We start from the raw sequence: 26,196 nt of genomic DNA, 5'->3' as shown, positions 1-26,196 counted from the left end.
GCCAGAGAGAGATATGACTTGCAAAATAAGTGATAACACAACAGCAATATAAGAGCCCATATGTTGTATTTTTGCTCCTTAAGACACCCATGTTGGCTTTTTCTACATTAAAACATTAATATGTTGTATTCTGAAACTACATAACATCACTGCTTTGTACAATGTGGCTTTTTAACTAACAGATTCAACTGTAGTATTTCAAACACATTCATATGTAATGTTTTGAACTGCATAACAATTAGGGATGCAACGATTATAGATTTTGGTTGTACGATTATAGTCTGAAGAATAATCATGGTTTCACGGTTATCATGATTATTATGCATTTATTCAATTCAAAACACTAGTTTACAAAATCACAAGAAAACTGAGAGTGTTGATTATTGCTGCTCAGTAACCAAATGCTGCACAAAATATTAATTTAAAAACAAATAATAGTCTATTTCTCTCTTTAGACTTAAATTACTTTTTTTAATTTAAAGATGAGTGATAATTTTACAATGAAAATAAGTGACAGAACAATGAATAAATAAATAAAAATAAATAAATAAAAAATAGTTTTTGTCTAATGTTAATTTAAGCTATAAATTAGCTAAGTGAACTGTTTGTGAATTATCTGTGTTCATACATACATAATCATTTTAATAACTTGTCTAACATATCTTTTGTTTACATTGCACTGAAAGCCACGCACAACTCTCACCACTACACAACTCTCACCACTTCTTCATTTCTTCATCATTTCTTCTGTGTGCGCCTGTGGGCGCGAGTGCGTCGTTCCAAATATGCGCACGTCTCCATTGGAAATAATGTACTTGCGTGCGGAAAAGACCTGCTGCTATAACTAATCCAGCGTGCGTGCGTATTAGCCTCGGTATAAGCTCAGAACTTTAAACTAGTACACAGTTGACATAACTTTGTTTAGTGGCAGCAGTTTTGTTCTGTGCAACAGAAACTCGGCGTTGAGAAGCCTTTACGATTATTAACGTTAATAAATTGAAGCACGGTTAATAGTGAAATCGGCTAATCATTGCATCCATATTAACGATATCAGTGCATTGTACAGAAGGCCTTTTCTATAAACATATCCAAATGTTTTCGGCTGCTCGTGCCACTCGCTTAATGTCAGGTGACTCACGCTCTGTGCAGCCTTCAACTGCAGCTCGTGCTGTATTGAACAGATGCACGTCACTTTATAACTATAGTGGCCATTTTTCAACTGAACTAAATTTATATGAAATGTTTTGGTCACACTATTTGGAGGGCCGGAACAAATAGTTCAATTGAATAGCCCTGAGGTATGTCATCGATTACTTTTTTAAAATAATTTTAATAAACCATAAAGCATACTTTTGGAGTCACAGTGGCACAGTGGGTAGCACAATCGCCTCACAGCAAGAAGGTTGCTGGTTCGAGCTCTGGCTGGTTTCCTTCGGGTGCTCTGGTTTCCCCCACAGTCCAAAGACATGTGGTATAGACGAATTGGGTAAGCTAAATTGTCCGTAGTGTGTGTGAATGAGAGTGGATGGGTGTTTCCCAATGATGGGTTGCAGCTGGAAGGGCATCCGCTGTGTAAAGCATATGCTGGATAAGTTGGTCGTTCATTCCACTGTGGCAACCCCTGATGAATAAAGGGACTAAGCCGAAAAGAAAATGAATGTATGAATGAATGAAAGCATTCCTTTTTGTGACAGATAGTCAGGCCACTTTCCCAATACTGGGATGCAGCTGGAAGGGCATCCGCTAGATAAAACATATGCTGGAATGCTTGGCGGTTCATTGTGCTGTGGCGATCTCTGAAATAGAGACTAAGCCGACGGAGAATGAATGAATGAATGAATGATCAGGCCACTGCAGTATGAGTAACTCTCAATGTATGAACAGTATTCAGACTTGAAATAAAGGTTAGAGAAACACAGAGAGAGAGAGAGAGAGAGAGAGAGAGAGAGAGAGAGTTACAGTGTTACCTGTTACTCTGAGCAGAATGACTCATTCACTATTCAATGCCATTTCATTTTTCCTATTACAAAAATCTTGAATCTTTATCATAGCATCATAAAGGCTATGAGGCACAGGTCTGTGTATGTGTGTTTGCATTTTTATTACCCCTGTGTGTGTCAAGATTTTCAGTTAAAATGCACAAGTCTTTGTTAAGAAAGCAAATAACAAAGACAGACATTTTTGGTCGTTGTTTACTGTATTTGCAGTAATAATAACTTTTGTAATGGTGACACGGTGGATCAGTGGTTAACATTGTAGCCTCACAGCAAGAAGGTCATTGGTTCAAGTCCTGGCAGGGCCAGTTGGCGTTTCTGTGTGGAGTTTGCATGTTCTCCCCGTTGTTCGCATTGGTGTCCTCCGGGTGCTTCGGTTTCCCTTACAGTCCAAAGACATGCGCTATAGGTGAATTGAATAAACTTAATTGGCCACAGTGTATGTGTGTGTGTGACTGTGAGAGTGTATAGGTGTTTCCCAGTACTGGGTTGCGGCAGGAAGGGTATCCGCTGCACTTAACATATGCCGGAATAGTCTTCAGTTCATTCCACTGTGGCAACCCCTGATAAATAAGGGACTAATTTGAAGGAAAATGAGTGAATGAATGTATGACGTTGTATTACTACTTTTGGACATGGCGCAACTTAATGACTTGTTTTGGCATATCAAAGGGATACCATAGTAATATTTATAATACAACGTAAGCATGCCATAGTGATTGAATCACTGAGTAGTTTTTAAATGTTATGAAATAGGCCTGTCAACAGTAGTTGAGGGCGGTGCAGTGGCGCAGCTGCACCTTACAGCAAGAAGGTCGCTGCTTTGAGCCTCGGCTAGGTCAGTTGGCATTTCTGTGTGGAGTTTGCATGTTCTCCCCGTTTTAGTGTGGGTTTCCTCCTGGTGCTCCGGTTTCCCCAACAGTCCAAAGACATGCGGTACAGGTGAATTGGGAAGGCTAAATTGTCCGTAGTGTATGAGTGTGAGTGAGTGTATAAGGATATTTCCCAGAGATGGGTTGCGGCTGGAAGGGCATCCGCTGCGTAAAGCATGTGCTGGATAAGTTGGCAGTTCATTTCGCTGTGGTGACCCCAGATTAATAAAGGGACTAAGTCAAAAAGAAAATAAATGAATGAATGTTTATTTATATCTTAATCTGGGCATTTTTCAATCAGCAAAATTTTACACAATGTGAAACAAATCACACTAAATAGCTCATTGATGAATTTCATTTAACAGCATTTGTTCTCAAGTCAACAACTCTGATGAAATCTGTGAGTCTACAGTTAATGAATCACCAATTCATTAATGATTCACAAAATTTGCAAATTGATTCAAAATGATAAAAAACGGAGAGCCTCTCAGCTTAAGCTGTTTAATATTTTTGTACTTTGAAATAAAACTGAAAACGAAGACTTTTGTTGGAGTAATTACTGTAATTGCACTTTTAGGCTCTGCTTGATTTCTGTACGGGTGGCATGGAGGCTCAGTGGTTAGCACTGTCATCTCACAGCAAGAAGGTCACTGGTTTGAGTCCCGGCTGGGCCAGTAGGTGTGGGTATTCTCCAGATGCTCCAGTGTATGTGTGTGAATGTGAGAGCGTGTTTTCCAGTACCGGATAGCTGCTGGAAGGGTATCCGCAGCGTAAAACATATTCTGGAATAGTTGGCGACCTCTAAAAATAGACACTAAGCCGAAGGAAAATGAAGGATTGTGATTTTGTACTTCTTCCACAACAATCATAATCATGCAATTCAGTTGTGATTCATGTTCTCTACACACACACTGAACAATCATTTAGGTGATTCACTGCCATATTTAAATGCTGTTGTCACTGCTGAAAATTTACAGTGTGGTCTTTGTAAACGCGATTGTCTCTACTTGCATTTTTTGGAAGTTAATTATTGAATACAGTTTTCACTACACAACTGTGTGTGTGTAGAATAGGATTAATGTGTGTACATGGCCATAGAGACAACCATTTTGAAATATTTTCTTTCATTTTTTAATACATTAAGGAATTATTCTAGTTTTTTATTGAATGAATTTCACAATGAATAGAATTTAGTTTTATTAAAGAAACACTCCACTTATTTTGAAAATCCCCTAGAGTTAGTTTAGTTTGAATAATTTTCCTAATTAAAGTTTGATTCTTCTGACTTGTTTGCTAAGACCGACAGAAAATTAAAAGTTGTTCATTTCTGATATGGCACAGAACTATATTCTACCATACAATGGAAAACTCTTTGGTCATTTTTGAGTGAGATGCTAATGGTCTAATTCGATTTAATAATCTATGCTAAGATAAGCTTAAAGTACTCCTGCCTGACCCAGAGATTGGCTGAATAGTAATGGTAATAGTAATAATAATGGTAAAACTCCACTGTTTAAAGAGATAGTTCACCCAAAAAGTATTATTCTGACATCATATACTCACCCTTTACTTTTTCCAAGTCTGTTTGAGTTGAAAGCTGAAAACCTGTAACCACTGACTTTTTATAGTAAGTAAAACAAATACTTGCATACTTTGGAAGCCAATGGTTACAGGTTTCCAACTTTGGTCAATGGTTTGGAACCATTTGAGGGCGAGTAAATAGTAAATATATGTTAATTTTTGAGTGAGATGCTAATGGTCTAATTCCATTTAATGATCTATGCTAAGCTAAGCTAAAAGTGCTCCTGCCAGACCCAGAGATTGGCTGAACAGTAATGATAATAGTAATGGTAGTGATAAAACTCCATTGCTTAAGGGGATAGTTCACCCAAAACGTATAATTTTGACATCATTTACTCACCCTTTTCTTGTTTACTTGTGAGTTGAAAGCTGAAAACCTGTAACCATTGACCTTTTAAGTAAAACAAATACTATGGAAGCCAATGGTTACAGGTTTCCAACGTTGGGAAATGGTTTGGAACCATTTGAGGGTGACTAAATAGTAAATATATGTTAATTTTTGGGTGGGCTAATTCTTTAACTCTAGCGTAGTTGTAAAATGAGCTTATTTTTTCTTTAAAGAGTCTTTAAATGCATTAAGAATCTAATGCAATAGTATCACTATATAAAGAAGGCGATACACAACGACTGCCATTTATTAGCCATAACACTTTTAAATGGATGTACTGCCAGAGAACTATTCATGCTATTCATGCTCTCTCAAACCTGTTTCAGAATGACAAGAATGACCAAAGAGAAAGAGAGACATTGAAAGGTGTGAAGAGAGTGCAGCATCAGGGAGATAGATAACAAACTGAGGAAGATGCTAATGAGTCTCTAAGCCACAACATTGGTGATACTTTACTAACTAATAAATAAAGGCTTTGAACAAAATAATATCTTTGCTATAGGGCACTGGTTAAAGATTATGAATATACTGTAGAATAATCAATCAAGAGGGCCTTTTAAGCTTATCACTGCTCGCCCTTAACTAAAGATGCTGTTTTAAAATGCTTGATGATAAATGTTCAGATGATAAATGATCAGAAGGATGTTGCAAAAGCATTCAATTAAATCTCTCAGGATCATACTGGATATAAAGGAATATGATATAACTAGCAAAACAACTGGAATGAAATCTGGGTTAAAATGAAAAGTAATGTAATGGACATATCGAGCCAAAACAGAGATGTGGAAAAGGAGGCAGACAGTTCTGACTGATTCGCTCTCATTCACTCTCTCTACTGAGAGTGTTTGAATAAACACAAGCTTTTCAACAAATGGAAAAAGTATTGATCGGCATCACTGGGAGGATGGGAGGCTTTATGCATGTCCTCTCCTCAACAGTGCCTATCCAGCAGATGAGAAAGTTTTCTGATGTGTTCAAGTGCTTTTGGGCAAACTCTATTCTCATTATAATTTTACATCATATTTTTTTCCGTCTATGATAGCACATCAATCAAGAAATGTTATGAACAGAAATGTTTGAATTGAAATTATGACTTGTAGCTTATTCCAAGCTTACTGTATGGAATTTCAGTCATTCACTCAAATGCCAATCAGGGCAACTTTAATTCACTTATGCTCTACTGAATCAGATCTGATCAATGAATCAACTGGTCCATTGAATGTTTGGTTTATGAAATGGATTGATCTGGTTCGCTAGCTGACTCAGTGATCTAGCTGTAGTTATTAATAATCTATTTGAAGGTAAAACAATCAATCAATAGTAACTGTTCTGTCTGCTTGCTGCATGCAAAGCCATTGGAGTATAGCACTTGAGTTTATAGACCAAGTGACTTCTTTGAAAATCAAGCTATGTATGTTTCCATCCAAATTAGTGATTTTTATTAATAAATAGATGGAATGAAATATTGAGCGCTGGATCCGTGTTATAAAGGGAACAAAACTGACTTTTTTGGAAGGCTTATGAAATCATCATTCATTTAAATATAAGTTGCTGCAACCAGGGAAACTGTAGTTTTTTTCTGCCTGATCAATTTCTTGCTCTTAAGAGTGCATTTGGACACATGCTGTAACAAACACTGACACGTTGTCTTGAATTGTGAGGCAGATGACTAATGGTTGTGAATATACAGTAAATATGTGACTTCTAGGAGAAAATTTAAGGATATAATTTTAATGTGGTTTGACTAAAACAACACTTGTAAAAGCTCTATTCAGTTTCTCCAAATTAAATCGCTTTTTACCTGTAAAATATTCAAAGGTAGACCTTTTGTGAGCTCTTTTATTAAGTTCTTTTAAAAAGCTCTTCATAAAGCACGAATCATCTCAGACAGGTTTCTTGAACATGACAATGAGTTCACTGTACTCAAATGGCCTCCACAGTCACCAGATCGCAATCCAATAAAGCACCTTTAGGATGTGGTGGAACAGGAGATTCACATCATGGATGTGCAGCACTGCAGCAACTGCGTGATGCTATCATGTGAATACGGACCAAAATCTCTGAGGATTATTTCAAGTTGAACGATATTATTGGGGTCCAACCCGGTACAGGTAAGGTGTACCTAATAAAGTGGCCAGTGAGTGTACTTTTAGATGCATTCATTTAAAAGCATAATTTGTGGTGAAAACTGTTATCTATGTTGCTGTTCAGAAAATTCTGCCAATCAGAGAGTCATAGGGAGCAAGGCAGGTAAAATATAAATTTAGCCCCACCCACTCTCATGAATCACCACCAATGACATAATCAAGTATGTGAATATTTGTACATATAATGCATATTTTGCTATAAACTTGTCAATACACACACTTTCCTTCAGGTTATTTCTTGCTTTATCAGGGGTTACCACAGAGGAATGAACCACCAGTTACTCTGGCTAATGTTTTATGAAACGATTTATGTTTCTCCATCCTTTTTAATTTGATTTCATCATTCAAAATGATTCATTGGGTCGTTATCTCATTAAAGTCATTAAGTACACAGTTTTGTATCTTATTATTTTCAAATCATTTGCTTCATATAAAAGTTTGTAATGTTTTGATTCTCCCCATAGTTGGTTGGTTCGGTTTATGGCTTATAATAAAGACTTTTTAAAAATCCCTTTGGGACAAACAAATGGGAAAAATACTTCCGGACACCAGTGCTGCTGAAAAAGGGAACACTAATGCACTCTATCAGTCTGATGATGGTTATAGTCCAATCATCACACTAATGATGCAGTTACATTTTGTTTTTGTAGGTGTGTGCATCAAATACTTTACTTGTATATTTTTGTAGGCTCTACTACTAATATACTTTACATTATAAAACTGTTTCCATTGCAGGTATGAACTCATAACTCAACAAATGAGCGCATACTTTCTTTTCATATTTTATGCATTTCTATATTTAATGCAATAAAAATATGTGGAAGGAATTATATCTACTGTTTTAAATGTTTGTACAAGAGTAAGACCAATTAATACATTCTTCCAAATATCTCCTTTTGTGTTCCAGAGTTGAAAAAAGGCACACTGGTTTGGAACAACATGATGGTGAGTAATTATTAACTTTTTTATGTACATTTTAATCCCACAATAGGGCAGTAACATCATATAACACATATCAACAATATAAGACATAAACAAACAATGCAATAATAAACAAAGTAATTCACAGCCTAACATGCTTCATGATTTCCAAGGATGCAATAAAAATGAAATGCATAATAAAATAAATGAAAATAAATAAAAACGTGCTTAAATTTTAAATTACAAAAACTAATAGCCTCTGGAACGAAAGTAAACGTGTGTTGGATGAACAGTAGATGCTCATCTGAGTATGACAGGAAGCAGGAGTCGGGTTTCTAACATGGCAAATGATAACCATACAGGCACCTCTCTCTGACATTACGCGTTTACTTTCTGCGCTAAATAACTGCACCAAAAGCGCGCGTTCAGTTGCAGCCTAAAGACGAACCTCATAGAGAGAGAGGTAGGATGGCGTCAAGGTCATTTGAGGGTAACGGGGTACACTGACAGTGCGCGCGCCTCAGAGGAAGCCATATTTTGCACAATGTTCCCACAGAGTCCCACACTATCAAATTCTGAAAGCTTTCGTTTTCTCCAACAACGCATGATGCTGCGCGCACCGGCTTGCGTAACGGAGAGTAAATTATACATTATGTGCTATTTCTATCCCGGGCTCTCATATTCAGGCTGTTACAATACGACAGTGCGGATCCCTCTGCAAGAACGCCCATCAGCTTTCCCCAAGACACCGCTATACCGGCAGGCACACAGTCAATGACGCGGATAATAAACGCATGATGCGAGCTGTTGTCCCTGGCAATAGGAATACCGCTGCTGCTGCACGTGCACTGAACACCGCAATAACACACACATGCACACGCGGGGAACAAAACAACCTAACAAGCTTATAATCATCTGCGAGAGACACAGACATTTGAAATGGAAACCTGCAGCTTCTAACGGGATGCAAATAGAGAGCGAAAGTGCAGCAGATATTCTGTGGCAATGGAAGCGAAAGGGAACACACAGTACTATTGATCCCAGCTCTAATGGGGCGCCCGGCTGTGTTTGTATCCCATTTAAATACAGTTAAAAGGCAATCTGATATGGAAATGATTAATGACATAATATAGGAAGGGTGATTATATACAGCAGGACATTGCAGAATGCTTCCTTCTATTCCAAGTAATTAACAAGAACAAAGGGCGCATCAGGGAATGCAATAAACACTGATGGGTTTAACTACCTGATAGCTCAGCATGCTCTCCTGGTCGCTGTTTTCGGCTGGCATGGTTAACTCCGTTTTAAAGGTGCGTCGATTGCAGCTCCCACAGAGAGAATGGCTACCGGGCTCAGGTTAGCAGTTCGTATTGAGAAACTCCAGATCAGTTGATACATGTAAGGTTAAAGAAGCAATAAGTATGATACTCTTAATCCAGTCTCAAACTGAGCTGCACATTCGCCCTGTCTTTAGCCTACTTTAATGCTGTTAGGCGCGCGCTCTCCAGGACTTGGGAAGAGGTACAGACTGTGGCAGCATCATATGTTGTCCAGCCAATCACAGAGCTCGAACTGGGACTGTTGCTGAAGCTGTAATTCGATTGATGCGGTTTTGCGCCTATACATGCAAGAAAGCGCCAGAAATAGTTTTAGAGCGGGTGTACAATTCATAAGGGTAAAAATGTGTGTGTGGATTACATTGAATTCTGTCGTATGCTGAGAAACATGTTCTGAAGTTATTTTAGGGACGCAATTTTAAGTTGCACGTTTTTGAGCAGTGAATAGGATTGTTTTTGTGTGGGATGCGAATAAAATGATCATATTAAACTATGACATAATTTTTTTGTATATATATATATATATATATATATATATATATATATATATATATATATATATATATATATATATATATATATATATACTGGTCAAAAGTTTGGGGTCAGTACGATTTTTAAATTTTTTTAAATAAAAAAGAAATTGGTTAAAATAATCATATTTTTATATTTTCATATCATATAATGATATTTTCAGCTTCATTACTCCAGTCTTCAGAGTCGCATGATCCCTCAAAAATCTGAAAATTAGTTAAATTATTATTATTTTATTATTAATAATATTAATTATTAATTTTATTATTATTAACATTATTATTATTAATGGTAATAGTAATAAAAACAATAATGACTGGAATAATAATTTTATTTGAAACTACATACAACAAGAAAGCAGTTATTTATAATTGTAGTAAATATTTAACAATTTAAATTTTTTTTTACATTTAATAAATGCCGCCTTAATGAACAGAATAATTTTCTTTAAAAAAACATGAAAAAAATACAATAAACTTCCACTTGAAAGGCTGTCATAACATTTTTAGCTCTTTAGTGTACATTGCCATCTAGTGGATTCTGCTGTACTTATGCAAGCAGTCTTAAAGAATGATTTTACTCCATATTAATACATATTATTCATTCATTCAGTCATTTTCTTTTCAGCTTAGTCCCTTTATTACGTCATCAAAATAAATATACTAGCCGTAACCTACTTATTTTTAAGGCAGCAAGCTCTGTCTACAATCTCAGAAATTAAGACATAAAAGCTGTCACTTTCAAATGGTGCACTTTTTCTTTTCAGTTACTGTTATTATGTATCTTTAAAGAGATATTTTACTCATCCTTTACTTTTTCCAAACCTGTAAAAGTTTTTTTCTGCTGAACACAAAAAATATACTTTGAAACAAATAACCTAAATAAACAACTATTGACTTCCATATTTGTTTTTCTGACTTTGAAAGTCAATGGTTGCAGATTTTCACATTTCTTCAGAATATCTTCTTTTGAGTTTAACAGAATAAAGAAAGTCATAAGAGTTTGGTTCGGAACCACGTGAGGGTGAATATAGCCTTTCCAATATAGATGATTTATGTACACTCAAATTTTTTTCACATTTTTTTGCTTGTTTAAATTACTTAATTAAAATTAGTTGAAACAACACAATTCTTGATATTTCATTGGGACAACTTAATTTCTTTATGTTTAATCCACATAAATTTGTTAAAAGTGTTATCTAATTATTAGAAAATAAAGAAATATTTAAAAATAATTCTTAAGATCCATTTATAATTGCATTCATTTATATGATTATCGATATAAATACATTTACCATTTTACATACAGTAAACCTTCATAATAAAAAGTGATGTGCAATGATATGACAAATATTGAGCAGCTATTGAGCAGTCATTTAATAAATGATTCAAATGGCTTTCAAAGTAACTCATTATGTCTGTTTTAACGACCAAAGTATAATCTGCTCATCCATATTTGCTAATTGTCCTTATTGTGCAGCATGGGAGATCACTGTAATGAGTCTTGTGCGCACCTCCCTTGACACATCTATATTTAGCGCTAATGTGCATAATAATATGTTCATATAACCAATGGAGTATAATAAAGGGTGATAATTTAATATGTAAAACTATTCTGAATCAAATTGAATTCGATTATCTGAACATTAGATGTTAAAATAGCATTGCCATTACGCCTGGTCTACTGCACGGCGTCATCAGTTTCCAGGATACAGTTGTTAAGGGTGATGTAAACAGCCTGTTGGGGCTGGAACGTGTGTGTGCAGTGCGCATGTGCAGACTGAGCGTTTCGCCGCAGCTCTGCTGGGCTCACCGGCGGTGACCTTATCAATTTCTCTAGACGATTTCTGTCCGGTGTCAAGTCCAGAGGGGAACGGGACAGTCCAGGCGAGTATGCGTAGAGAATTGCAGTATCAATGTTGTCGTGAACGGACCTGTTGAGCTTCGTGTGCTTTTGTTATCTTATAAGTTTTATAATGTCAAGTGGATATATTAATCGACTAAGTTTATAATGAAATATTGTGATGTAAATCTTTATTTACTCAGCACACACGTGAGGTAGGAATGTTCATCTCATAAGGGTTCTGTGTTCAGCTATTGTTCAAAGCCGTATCCAGGCAGTGGCAAATTACCGTGTTCAACTATTGATGGACTGTGCGCCTGGCGTGACCATTGTGACACCTCTCGAGTTTAATATGGATGAGTTAAGAATGAGCAGTTACGCTGGTTTCACCTTTATTTTACTTCTTTCGTGGTTCAAAAGGGCAAAGACTGGTCCACCTGTGAGGGATGTGACGGTTAACTCAAACATGCACCAACACATTCAAGGTACTTAAACACTTTACCACATTTTATCATGGCATTATTAGCTTTGATGTTATAACTCATATACAGTTTGTATGTGTGATAACTGTACCTTTATATAATTAGCTGGCAAGAATACATTAGGTTGGCATGTAATTCAGATATCAAAAGATTGTTTTAAATAAAATTGATATATTTTTAATTTTCTGTTTAATCTAAGAATCCTTAGATGCATTTTGGTTTCCAGAAAAACGTTAAGCTAAATTTTCAGTCGTGATAATAAGAAGAATTGTATCTTGAACACCAGTCTTTTTCTTAAGACTGGAGTATGGTTGAAAATCTGACTTTACTATCATAGAAAAATAAAACATTTTGAATTATAATAAAACAGGTATTTTAAATAGTGATCGTGTACCGTTTTTTTAGCCATTCAAAATTGTGCAAGTGTACGTGAGACAACTTGCAAAACATATAAATTGTTAAACAGTAGTGAATATTATTCATAGGATGTAAACGTTTTTATGCTAACACATAAACTACGACTCAAACAAACATGTTCACATTAATAGATTGAAATTAAAATGTAATTAGGCCCAATTTTGAGCCTTTTATTAAGATTTTCAGGGCCACTTCAACTGGCCTGACAAGTTTGTTTTTATTAAATTACAGAAAAATGGTTGTTGCTATAAGGGATACAGCTGCGGCCGGAAGTTAACAAGAATTATGTGTATTATTATTTATTAAATTACCCATCAAATTGTATTTTATTAATGTCTACCCCTACCTCAACCCTCACAGTTATGTTAAAACAGTAATTATAATGAAAATTATTTATATTATTTATCAAATTACCCATTACATTGTATTTTATTATCGTCTACCCTTACCCCAACCCTCACAGTAATGTTAAAACAGTAATTATAACAAGAACTATTTATATTATTTATTAAATGACCCATTAAATTGTATTTTATTAATGTCTACCCCTACAGCAACCCTAAACCCAAACTCACAGTAATGTTAAAACAAATTATAATGAGAATTGTTTATATTATTTATTAAATGGACCATTAAATCATATTTTATTACCGTTTACCCCTATCCCAAACCGTACAGTAATGTCAAAACAGTAATTATAAAGAGAATTATTTATATTATTTATTAAATGGCCCATTCAATCGTTTTTTTTAAATTAATGTCTACCCCTACAGCAACCCTCACAGTAATATAAAAGTATTAAATATTGTTGCACAGTGTCACAAAAATTATGCTGAGTATCTGCAGCTGTATCTCATTTAGACTTTACTCAGAAAAAACACGAAAACTCACTAAAATCTCAGCACAGGTGGCGTTTTGAGAAATGTGGCCTGACACAAATAAAAATCCGACCTACACAGACCATAAGTTGCATTTTTCTAAACCGTTTCTCTTTCCTGTATGTCACAGTGCCACCCTTGGAAGGTAAATCTCGCGTTAATTATGTAAATCTGCCTCTGATTAATGGGGACAAATTGAGGACAGCTAAGACTCTGGTGGACAAGGCAATAAAGGTCAGACTTTTAATATGTCAGTGAATCTCATAAGAAGTGATGCATTGAAGAATTGAAATCATTAATAATAAGGATGCCATTGAGATTTAAATGAACATACTGTACACTGTTGATTGTGTTGATCCTGCTGTAGGAGAAGAAAGTGTTCTCGGTGCAAGGCCCATATCCTGTGATCCGCGCAGGCCTACGCGCAAGAGGATGGGTGGAGCGGCGATTGCCACGGCCCTCTTTCTCACAGCCCCGTCGACATGACCATGAAACCGAAACCACAGATGAGGGTGACAGCAGTGACGAAGATGGTGAGAGGAACTGACAGAAACAAGACAAGATCCTTTCCATCACTCAACCTGGACATATGATAAGGATTGTTGGCTTCTCTATGGGTTTATTAAGCTATACTCATCTTTATTTTATTTCTATACTGCTTTTTACTATGTACAGCTGAAGTCAGAATTATTAGCCCCCCTTTGAATTTTTTTTCTTTTTAAATATTTTCCAAATGATGTTTAACAGAGCAAGGAAATTTTCACAGTATGTCTGATAATATTTTTTCTTATGGAGAAAGTCTTATTTGTTTTATTTCGGCTTGGATAAAAGCAGTTTTTAATTTTTTAAAATCCATTTTGAGGTCAAAATTATTAGCCCCTTTTCTTTTTCCTTTTCGATAGTCTACAGAACAAACCATCGTCATACAATAACTTGCCTAATTACCCTATCCTGCGTAGTTAACGTAACACACATACAAATAAACAAAACTATACAAAACAATTTTGTTGCATAGTTGTTGAAATTTATTTATAATTTGTATCATATATTTTCATTCATTATCCTTTGACTTAGTCCCTGATTACCAGGGGTCGCCACAGCAGAATTAACCACCAACTATACCGGCAGGTTTTTCATACCGCGGATGCCCTTCCAGCCACAACCCAGTACTGGGAAACACTCTCACACTCACACAGTAGGGCCAATTTAGTTTATCCAATTCTCCAATAGCGCATGTCTTTGGACTGTGGGGCAAATGGGAGCGGAAACCCACAGAAACACGGGGAGTACATGCAAACTCTACAAAGAAATGTCAACTGACCCAGAGACCTTCTTGCTGTGAGGCGACTGTGCTATCCACTGAGCCACTGTATATATATATAAATATTCATTCATTCATTCGTTCATTCATTTTCCTTCAGCTTAGTCTCTATTTCAGAGGTTGCCAGAGCGGAATGAACCGACAACTATTCCAACATATGTTTTTACGCAGCGGATGCCCTATAAACATTTTCTCAAAAAAAAATGCATGCATGTGTGTATTTATATATACTTAAAAATATACACAATACACACACACACAAACATTTATTATGTAAAAACAAACTTTTAGTTTGGATGAAATTAATCAATTTTTGTCCAGCACTAAAAATAAATGTAAAAAATATATAAAATTTAATACCTCGATTATGCACTAATGCATTAAACTAATCAAAAGTACAATAAAGATATTGACCATTTTAATTAAGCAGTACAACATTGAAAAAAAAAAAACATATTTTTGAGCATCAAATCACACAATAGTTAATTTCCTAAAGAACCATGTGGTCACAAAGACTCGATTCAGTTGAGTTGAATTCATCTTTATTTCTATAGTGCTTTTACAATGTAGATTGTGTCAAAGCAGCTTAACATAGAAGTCCTCGATGATGCTGAAAATTCAGCTTTGACACCACAGTAATAAATTACATTTTAAAACAAAGTTATTTGGGTTTGTGACGTATTCTGTTATGTATGGATAATCCATAACATGGCCATAGCATCCCATGTAATGTTTTTAGTTAACAACCTATTGTATTTTAAAGCTTGACATGATAGTTTAACTTTGCATTGCTTATTCTAACAAACAGATGGCATTGACATTGATCACACTTTACTCACTTGATCTTTGCAACACCACCTTCTCCTTTTCTTTATGCAGATTTAGGAGAGGAGGTTGCGAGGGATGATGAAGCAGAGGATCTGTATGACCTAATGGTATGTTAAACACTGTAACACTGTAAAATCCCATTCCACTGACAGTTGTACAATAACCTGTGCTTTATGGACACGGTTTTTGATCCTTGTTTAAATTTCATAGTCACGGCTGGTTCGACATGAGACCCCATATTTCTATTGGACCACAAGGAGGGATTCAGTGGATTGCCGATCTTTACGTAAAGAACAGATGACCAATCATTATGCGAAGGCAGGATCGTTCACCACCAAGGTTCATCACAAACTTGACAAATGGCAAATTCATCTACAGAGAAACTCTTTCAGCATTTTGCATCTGTGTAATTTTCAGGTTGGTTTGTGTATGCATTTGAGAAATCTGCAGTGGTTTGACGCAGCAGATCCGGATACATTCTTCCCACGCTGCTACAGACTGGGGGCACAGGATGAGAAACATGCTTTTGTTGGTCAGTGCTCTTAATCTGGAAAATTCTGTGTCTTTGCTTTATTATTCCCTATCGGCTGTGTGGTTGCTTTTCATTTAACAGATGACTATTGCTAACAGATGACTATCTGGGGTTAAGTGTGCTTCTCTCAGGAACATTTTGTTCTCTTCAACGGTTCATGAGTCACCCCGACCTTGAATTGAACTTCCAGTATCCAGAACATCTGAGCGGTTTTTCTTTGTGTTGTGTATTTACAGATGACTTTAGACGAACGGCGTGCACAAGTCTGCTGCTGTATGTTTTGGAGAAATATGAAGGAGATTCAGAAGGGGAGAAAATAGGAGAAGTTCATAATGCTAAATCCTGTGGTATGACACACACTGACAATAACACACATATAGGGCAGAATATAAGTAGAGTATAAGTAAAGTAAAAATATCTGTTCTAAAAATTACTCAAAGTATGAGTAAAAAGTAGCCCTTTTAAATATACCCAAGAGTAGCTAGTAGTGAATATTACTCTGTGAACCTGTGTGTGAAAACGTAACATTCTGTAGTGCATTTAGTGGTTTTTTTTAAGGCCATTTGATGATTCCAGTCATCATACAGTTAACATCCTTCATCTTCTCATCAGTGTCATGCTGTCTAAACCAGAGGTGCCCATAGTAACCTTTGGTTTGGTCCGCCATCCTATCTGAAAAGAGAGTGAGAATGATAGGTTTGGTTGGGGTGAATGCCTTTTGACAGAGATCGTCATTTCCAATTTAACGTAACCTTTTGTTCTTTGTTTAATTGAAGAGCTACAAAAAAATAACTAAAGTTAAACGTTGTAAATGAATCAGACTTTTTAAAATGTAAATACTGCCACAAAATTGACAGAGAAAGGACAGTTTTAACTGTCCTCATGCAGATAACGTTTTGTGGATACTTAAGATGTTTCAGACTTTCAGACTGAACAGTTTCAGACTGTTGAATGATATTTTTTCTAGCATTGATTTGCGTTATGCATTCACAGTGGTATAAACCGTTATGGGGGGTCAAATGTATATTTATATTGTACATTTTTAATTATTCACATTTAAGATATAGATCAGAGATTAGAGAAAGCTATTTCTTACTATTAAAGGGTTGACCCCCCATACATCTTGTTTTGATGTCCTTCAGGGGGGATCAATCCCCCTCAAACCCCCCTATAATTCGCACCCTGCATGAAGTAATCAGGTGTAAACAGTACTAAACCCACATTAAGACTTTCTAGTGTTCACAATTTTTCCCTTCAATTGTAGGTCTAAGGAAGACACGTAAACAGCATAACAGTCAGAGGATTGAAACCTCAGTAATTGACAGTGCATTGCATGTGTGTCAGGAGTATCTGAACAGCTTGGAGCATTGCGACATAGACAACAATTTGGAAACAAACTCTACCATCTCAGAGCAACAGTGGAAGGTGTTTCTTCAGAATTATTATTTAGTTGTTCAGTAAGTACGGTTTTTGTATCTTTTTTGTACTTAAATGTACTAAATAAACACGCTGTACAAAATTACAAAATGCTAAATAAAACTAAACTAACTAACAACAAAGAAACTCAGCTGAACAAATGACAATTTTATGTCGAAGGAATGATAGAATGTTTGGATACATTTATATCTCAACTAGGCATGGGCTGGTATAAGATTCTGATGGTATGATAACCTTCACGGTTTTTCACTATTGTGATTACTGCTTTAAAATATGTTCTTTTTAAATTAAGCAACTTTTCCCCCCATTTATATTCATTAAATTTTATTTTAAGAAACATTTATAATATTTTGGAAAAGTAAACATGTCAAGCTAAATAATTCAAATGAACCATTGACTTCTGCTGTCTTCATTAATCTTAAAAACACAGTTTTCTTTACTACTTTTTGTGGATATAAATAAGCCAGGGGCAGCATGGTGGCTCAGTGGTTAGCACTGTCGACTCACAGCAAGAAGGTTGCTGGTTCGTGTCCCGGCTGGGTCAGTTGGAATTTCTGTGTGTGTTCTGAGTTTGCATGTTCTCCCCGTGTTCGCGTGGGTTTCCTCCAGGTGCTCCGGTTTCCCCCACAGTCCAACAACATGCGCTGTAGGTAAATTGAATAAACTAAATTGGCCACAGTGTATGTGTGTGAATGTGAGAGTATATGGGTGTATCCCACTACTGGGTTGCAGTTGGAAAGGCAACCGCTGTGTAAAATATATGCTGTATAAGTAATCTGTTTTTCAAATGTTTGCTGAATCGAGGGCTGACCAGTAGCTCTTGATGTGGATGCTCCTTTGCTGCTGGAGATACTGTTGCCCTAAATAAACCAAATTAAAAAGTCTTTGACAGCAAAAAAACTACAGGTTATTGTCCTATGCCTAATCTCAACAGCAGTGTTCATCTAGTCTGCTATAAAAGATAAAATGATTAAAATAATCATAAAATGCATGTCTATGGCTAACAACACTTTCAGAGTTCTTAAAGGTGCAGTATGTAAGTTTGACACACAGTGTTTAAACTAGGTATTGCACTCCAAACGCAGTTTACTTTAGAAGTCAAAAACTTACATACAGCACCTTTAAAACCCATATATAGGCAACTATTAAAATGCAAGAAAGCTTTCATGTTATTTTTTCCTCTTTGCAGTGAAGGAATAAAGATAGAGGGCTGTGAATACTACGTGGAGCGTTGTAAATGCATGCTGAATCAGATGCGTCAAGTTTGCCCACAGATGGAGAATGATGGGATCTGTAACATCTGGATCATTAAACCAGGGGCCAAGTCACGAGGCAGAGGTGCGTTTTTCTGAAAACTTAGTTCTGTAAAACACTTGCTAAACATATTTGATTCAATCTTACCTTTACTGTGGTAGGTATAATGTGCATGAACAAGCTGGATGAGATGTTAAGTTTAGTGGATGGAGACCACTGCATCATGAAAGACAGTAAATGGGTGGTGCAGAAGTATATAGAACGGCCTCTCCTCGTGCACGACACTAAGTTTGATGTACGGCAGTGGTTTCTGGTCACAGACTGGAACCCGCTTACTGTGTGGTTCTACCGTGAGTGCTACCTCCGTTTTTCTACACAACCTTACTCCACTCATACGCTGGACAGGTGAGAAGGCAGATGCACATCATTAAAGGAATAGTTAAAGGAAAACCAATGATCAATAATTGATAATAACAATGATTAATGATGAATAACGATGATTAATGGTATAATAATGATTGTGATTCATTGTTAACACCTTCTTTTTGTTACATACTTGAATGACATTCTTCTGTGTGATGTTTTAGCAATATTTGTAAGCACCTTGTGAATGTCAGTGTTGTTTTTTGATTCTACTGATTTTGATTATAAGGATAAAAACTGCTGAACTATTCTTCAAAATATGTCACACAATATGAAATGATATACAATATAGACTTGAGGGACTAAGCTGAAGGAAAATGAATGTATAAATACATAATAAAGACATGAATATAGACTTGGTATAGACTTGAATATAGAATGATATAGACTTGAAAGGTATTAAATGATGACAGAACTTCAGGGGAAAAAATATCAGAACTCCTATGAATTTTTGCTTCAGGGGTATTTCAGAAAGCCTTTCACCACTAAACTCCTTTTAGCCTCCTTTAAAAAAAAGCTTTTTAGCACTAATCTCCGAAATCAGTAAAATTTTATGAATTGAGAAGATGAAGATTGTGACATGTTTGGAAGGTCACTAAGACCAAACCACAAACTACCCTAAAATATCTATTGCCATTTTAACAACATTTGACAACTGTGAATCTATCACCTTAATTGTGGAGGTATTCCCTCCCATACTATAAGAAATAGGATTGTAAATATATTTTAAAAAAAATTTCAAAATTATATTTACCCAATTATGTTTTATACATACATATTTGGCCATTTTGCATTTAAAAAATCTTAATTTGAATGTTGTGATATTTTTATTCTGAAACATGTTTTTAAATATGAATGCTTAGTGGTTTGAAATGTGCATCTTTTATTCGATGTTTGACATAATCTCAACTGAAACATGAAGAGAGGGCGGGACATAAAGTAGCCCCTCTCCTTTTTAAAAACCAGCCAATAGCATTTAGTTCTTCTCACAGCTCTGCCAGTGAGAGTGTTTGAGCTCAACCTCATCAAATGAAAAGCAAATGAGAAGCGTCTTGAAGGGGGCGGGGCATGTCAGATACTAGAGAGCATTTGATTGGTCAAGATTTGATGTGAAACTAAATTAGTATGAGGTGATGTGAAAAAAAACATTTATCCATTTAGGTGGAAGTGACAAACAGCAAGCTTTAGATATTTATATCAGTTTTATATCTTCTAAACCCAAAATTTGTCACCGTTTTGTAGCACAGTAGTTTATAGATATCCTTAAAACTAACATACTGATACTAACATCTAAAAAAACGTTATTTTATTTTCACCCCTGCCCTCCCCATCAGCTGATCACTGCGTGCATAGTTAACAAGTATGATGACATTTATTTTTATATGCTTCAAACAACAGATACATGACAATAGAACAAATAAAATAATGCCAGGGTGATAGAATGTAAATAATTATAACAGTACAAAACATTTTAAATAAAGAAACAAAACAAACCCACAAAAAACAAGAGTATAGATAATTAAATAAAATTCTTACAATTACAAACAAATTGGACACAAATGGACGGTTTTAATGGCCTTTCTGTTAATACTATGTTGAATAGAACAAAAGGTATTTTTAGTTCTTTATAAAACAAAGTAAATTTTTTTTGTTGAAAATTTACACATGAATATGAAACTTAATCAACAAAATAAATTGATTAATAAAAACTTCATTATTCAGATTAGCAATTAAAATACCCTAAAATTACGTTTTTAAAATGCAAATTAAAATTAAAGAGCAGGTGAACAGGATGTAACAGACCCTTTTACTGTTATTTAGGAGAACTCTTAGTGGTAAGATAAAATGTTTTGTAAATACTGAAACTGTTCCTTTAAGAGGGATTATTTATCAGGCTTCAGTAAATGTATTTCTTTCTATATTCTTTTCAATGTCAGCTCTGTACATCTTTGCAACAACTCCATCCAGAAGCATTTTCAGCCGAGCCCAGATCGCAGTCCTTCTCTTCCCGCCGAGTGCATGTGGTCATGTTCGCAGTTCCGCTCCTGGTTGGCTGCTTCAGGCCGTGCTGCTCTGTGGAAAGCGGTGGTAGTTCCAGGTATGCAGAAGGCTGTCATCCAAACTCTCTTGACTGCACAGGACAGCGTGGAGCCTCGTAAAGCCAGTTTCGAGCTCTATGGAGCAGACTTCATGCTGGGACGAGATTTGAGACCTTGGCTGTTGGAGATCAATGCCAGTCCTACCATGGCACCCTCTACAGGAGTCACCGCTCGACTCTGCCCTGCTGTACAGGAAGACACTCTGCGGGTGGTGCTGGATCGACGCTCTGAGCGCAATACTGACACAGGTGGCTTCCAGCTCATATACAAACAGGTACACACTGTGTGAATCTTTGAAAACGTGACAAGAAATTCCCAGATCATCAAATTAAATGCGTATCTCGCTCTTCTCTCTTGAATTGATGCTGAGCTTTGTTTTTAACAGCAGATGGTGCTCTAGGCTACTTTTTGCTCAAGAGGAAGAGCGCTTGTGTATTCTTAGTTAGCGAGATTAACAAAAACACAGTTCATCAGGAGCACTCTTTTAACTGGCTTAAAGCTTTCATAAATTTACTTATGATTGTTTTAGGTTCAAGTGGTATTTGTAAGGAATTTGATGCAAGCAAACATGAAACATACAGCACAATCTGCTGTTAAAAATGCTCAGAATCGATTCAAGAGAGAAAGTGATGCACTGAAAATCTCAGTATCAATGTAGAATTGATTTTGGAAATAAAATATATTAAAATAAAATATATTAATTAATATAATATATATATTTTATATATTTATTTTGTATATTTGATACACACATACATAGAAACAAAACTATATTTAGTTTTAAATAGATATTTAAAGTGATATATCAAAAATTATAATAGTTTACTTTGACACTTTAATTTTGCATTTTAATGAGACCTCACTATTTATTTCTGTATATACACTCATCGACCACTTTATTACAGTAGGTACACCTTACCACTGTAGTACCGTGTACTGTGTTCGACTCCCTTTTGCCTTCAGAACTGCCTTAATCCTTTGTTGCAGATTTAACAAAGTACTGGAAAGATTCCTTAGAGATTTTGCATATTGAAATGATAGCATCACGCATTGATTTGTCGGCTGCACATCCATAATGCGAATCTCCTGTTCCACCACTGTCCAAAGGTGCTCCATTGGATTGAGATCCGTTAACTGTGGAGGCCATTTGAGTACAGTGAACTCATTGTCATATTCAAGAAACCTGTCTGAGATGATTTGCGCTTTATGACATGGTGCGTTATCTTGCTGGAAGTAGCCATCAGAAGATGGGTACACTGTGGTCATAAAGGGATGGACATGGTCAGCAACTATACTCAGGTAGGCTGTGGTGTTGACACGATACTCAATTGATACTAATAGGCCCAAAGTGTGCCAAGAAAATATCCCCCACACCATTACACCACCACCACCAGCCTGAACCGTTGATACAAGGCAAGATGGATCCATGCTTTCATGTTGTTGATGCCAATTTATGACCCTACCAGCCAAATGTCACAGAAGAAATGAAACTCATAAGACCAATTTTTTATTGAGCCTGTGCAAATTGTAGCCTCAGTTTCCTGTTCTTAGCTGACAGGAGTGGCACCTGATGTGGTCTTCTGCTGCTGTAGCCCAACCGCCTCAAGGTTGGACGTGTTGTGTGCTCAGAGATGCTCTTCTGCATACCTCGATTGTAACGAGGGTTTATTTGAGTTACTGTTGCCTTTCTTTCAGCTCGAACCAGTCTGGCCATTCTCCTCTGACCTCTGGCATCAACAAGGCATTTGTGCCCACAGAACTGCCGCTCACTGGATATTTTCTGTTTTGGACCATTCTCTGTAAAGCCTAGAGATGGTTGTGTATGAAAATCCCAGTTGATCAGCAGTTTCTTAAATACTCAGACTAGCCCATCTGGCACCAACATCCATACCAAATTTAAAGTCGCTTAAATCACCTTTCTTCTCCATTCTGATGCTCAGTTTAAACTGCAGCAGATGGTCTTGATCATGTCTACATGCCTAAATGCATTGAGCTGCTGCCATGTGATTGGCTGATTAGAAATTTATGTTAACGAGCGGTTGGACAGGTGTACCTAATAAAGTGGCTGGTAAGTGTATCTCTACCTCTCTACCTCTACCAAACCCAAACAAATGAATAATCCAAAGTAAAAATGAACTGCTCAGTTGATTTGATGTTTGCTTCTTCAGGCAGCAGTAGATGTTCCTCAGTATGTGGGAGTGAATCTTCTCATCGAGGGCACTTCAATCAGACGTCCTCGTGCTCCTGTCCACAAGTCTCTCATTCAGTCTCACCCAGAGCCGCTATTAAAATCCACCAATCACAAGTCCTCGCTCTTAAGCAGCCCCTGCACTTCTGGCAAGGAAAATCAGTCAGAAGAGGTGAAAAGGGCCTGCCCTAACCTTCCCTCCCGTAAAATCACAATGGACCAATCCCTGATCTTTCACCCTAAAAGGAAATGTCCCCACAGACTAGTCTTACCTTCAACCTGTTGCGTTCTTCCAAACCCAACAGAACTTCATCATCCACAAAGACTATCCCGCACTCAGCCCCAATCAGATCGCCCTCACACACACAGGACACGCAGCAACCTTCCAACTCTCTACCGTCCAACTCCGTCAGTGGACGTGATCAACATACGACCCAGACAAACGCTCACCCCCGGTCACTACATCCATAAAATACACACAGTCAACTTATCTTACCCAGTGTTGCGCATGCAGCAAAACCACAGGCGATCCAAAAACACGTTTGCAGAGAGGGAAGGGCCAAAGTCATCCTGAGGGAACTTTTCATCGATTTATGTGACCTAAATAGAGCAAATACATTATACACCGCATCAGTTGTGTTGTGGGTTTATCGTTCAATGCACTGGATTCAGCATCTCTATATGTTATTAATCTACACTCAGAAAGGGAACAGCATATAGATTGAAGAAGAGCACTCATGCAGATTTATGCTAATAGGGAGCACGTTCATTAAGGATAAATCATTTACTTATGCCTTGTGCATTTCCAAATCCTGAATTATTTCCTTATGGAAGACAAAAAGGAGAATGCTCATTGGTCTCTTCTATATTTATTGAAGCATTTGTTGAACAAAAGAAAATAAAAAAAAAATTGTGCATTGCTCTCTACTTAAACATTTCTGAAACAGCTTTTAAAATTCGCATCTTTATTTCTTCTGAGCTGGTTCTCACAGAGCATTTTTTTTGTAGTTATAGATGAAGGTAAGTGGGAAAAAAGGGTTCTTCTGTAAAATGTTACTGGGGTTAATATGCTTTTTTTACTTAGATGATGTTTTGTCTTGTTTTCAGTACAAATATCTAATAATTCTTAAATCGAGAAGCATTTCCTAGACTAGTAAAAATTATTGTCTTGTTTTAAGAAATTATATGCTAAAATTAAGTAAGTTTTTCCTTAAAACAAGAACAATAATTTAATGTCAACGAAAAACAAGATTATTTTGCTTGTTTAGAGGAAAATCTCACTTTATTTTGGTATATTATTTCTAAAACAAAGATTTTTAGTTTGTATGGAAAATGCTTCTCGATTTAAGTATTTTAGACTAGAAACAAGACAAAAACGAAAAGCAAAAAAGCATTTTTTTGCAGTGTACATTTGTCCACAACCTTGGGCAAAATGGTTAAAATGTGCTGCATGCAAGTTTGTACTCCAGACTGTTGTGATCTTTTGTAGCCTTTGACTGGTATTATATGAAGCATGAGGGTGACGATTTCAGATAAACATGCTTTAATGTTCTACTGATGAAAAAAGTCACCGTCTTGGATTGCCTGAGGGTGAGTATATTTCAGCTAATTCTCATTTTTGGCCAAACTATTCCTTTAACTTGAGCTATTGTGTCATGCACACAATGCTGAAAACGACATCATGCATATTTTACATAGAAACAGATTGTGAAGGAAAAACTTGGTGCCTTAGAATGTTTTTCAACCAAAGTGAAATATATAATGAAATATATATTAAGTGTGAGAGATAATTATGTAGCATTAACACATGCCTGTGTTACTATGTTATATTGGTGTGGGAAACTTTACAAGGGCATTCTAGTATGTTTGTTGATAATGTATCCATACGTTAATTGTAGTGTTATAATGGTGCTGATTTTTTATTTTATTCTCAGTATGTTTCCAGTCGGTTTATTCTGATAATAAAATAAACTTTTTAAAATTAAATGTAGGTATAGAAAAATGTATTATGCAACTTTATGATGGTAAAACCGCAACCAAACTCACCACTAGATGGAGGTAGGATTCATTCTTTTAAGCTTCACTTTGTTTTAGTTCTCATGATGTAGTTATTCTTGTATCATAAACATGCTAAAACCACCATCGTAAACTCTTTATTTAATGTAATACAAAATCTACAATAAAATGATTGCTTAAACTAAAAGCATTTAAATATTTGCACTTAGTTGTGTATTGCTGTTCTTATACATGTGAACTGTATACTTTTTATCCACTATAAAATATTCATATCCAAGCATGTTTATTAAGAAACTGCAAGCAAATCAAAACGTTCTTATCACTTTTATATTAACAAAAATTCCCGAGAGCCTACTGTAAAATAAATAAATAAATCAAAAAGTTGGTAAAGTATTATTTTGACAGTATTTCCATTAGAAAGTCTTTTTTTTCACTTTGGCTGGAATAAAACTGTTTTTACAAATTTGGAAGCAAATTTTAATGTCAATATTATTAGCCCTCTTATGAAATATTTGTACATTGTAAAAATGTTGGTTTACACACAATTACTTCATGTTGTCCTAACACAAATCGTTAAGTTAACTTAATTATTTTTACAAATTTAAGTGGATTGAACATAACTTGATTAATTCAACTCATTTTAAATAAGTAATTTAAATGAGCAGCAAAAGATATTTTTTGAGTGTATTTGATTGGCTACAGAAC

General features: G+C 35.9%; 2 protein-coding genes across 2 annotated transcripts in view; one reads left to right on the top strand and one right to left on the bottom strand.

Annotated features, from left to right (window-relative positions):
• Window positions 1-9,397, bottom strand: part of slc4a8 (solute carrier family 4 member 8) — a 51,680-nt gene extending 42,283 nt beyond the window's left edge. Inside the window, exon 1 of the mRNA XM_056460245.1 lies at window positions 9,150-9,397. Within this exon, the coding sequence (XP_056316220.1) occupies window positions 9,150-9,194 (45 nt within the window). The 5' untranslated portion in view covers window positions 9,195-9,397. The remainder of the gene's footprint in view (window positions 1-9,149) is intronic.
• A 2,137-nt stretch (window positions 9,398-11,534) lies between these two features.
• On the top strand, window positions 11,535-25,798 carry ttll3 (tubulin tyrosine ligase-like family, member 3). The gene is made up of 13 exons (XM_056460249.1): window positions 11,535-11,660; window positions 12,037-12,101; window positions 13,524-13,627; window positions 13,761-13,926; window positions 15,594-15,649; window positions 15,753-15,881; window positions 15,960-16,074; window positions 16,311-16,421; window positions 17,339-17,531; window positions 18,701-18,849; window positions 18,927-19,170; window positions 21,126-21,561; window positions 23,456-25,798. Exons 2-13 carry the CDS (start codon window positions 12,083-12,085, stop codon window positions 24,047-24,049), a joined length of 2,316 nt encoding a protein of 771 aa, XP_056316224.1. The 5' UTR covers window positions 11,535-11,660; window positions 12,037-12,082; the 3' UTR covers window positions 24,050-25,798.
• The last annotated feature ends 398 nt before the right edge of the window (window positions 25,799-26,196 follow it).

Source organism: Danio aesculapii, chromosome 6, assembly GCF_903798145.1.
Source record: "Danio aesculapii chromosome 6, fDanAes4.1, whole genome shotgun sequence".
Lineage (NCBI taxonomy): Eukaryota > Metazoa > Chordata > Actinopteri > Cypriniformes > Danionidae > Danio > Danio aesculapii.
The sequence above is the reverse complement of the archived record's forward strand: the minus strand, read 5'-3'. Positions and strand labels throughout refer to the sequence as shown.

Bases quoted from the DNA above. Each gene is read 5' to 3' on its own strand.
- ttll3 (XM_056460249.1), top strand. The intron at 13,628-13,760 runs GTCAGACTTTTA...ATCCTGCTGTAG, and splicing joins TGGTGGACAAGGCAATAAAG to GAGAAGAAAGTGTTCTCGGT. The intron at 16,075-16,310 runs GTCAGTGCTCTT...GTGTATTTACAG, and splicing joins TGAGAAACATGCTTTTGTTG to ATGACTTTAGACGAACGGCG.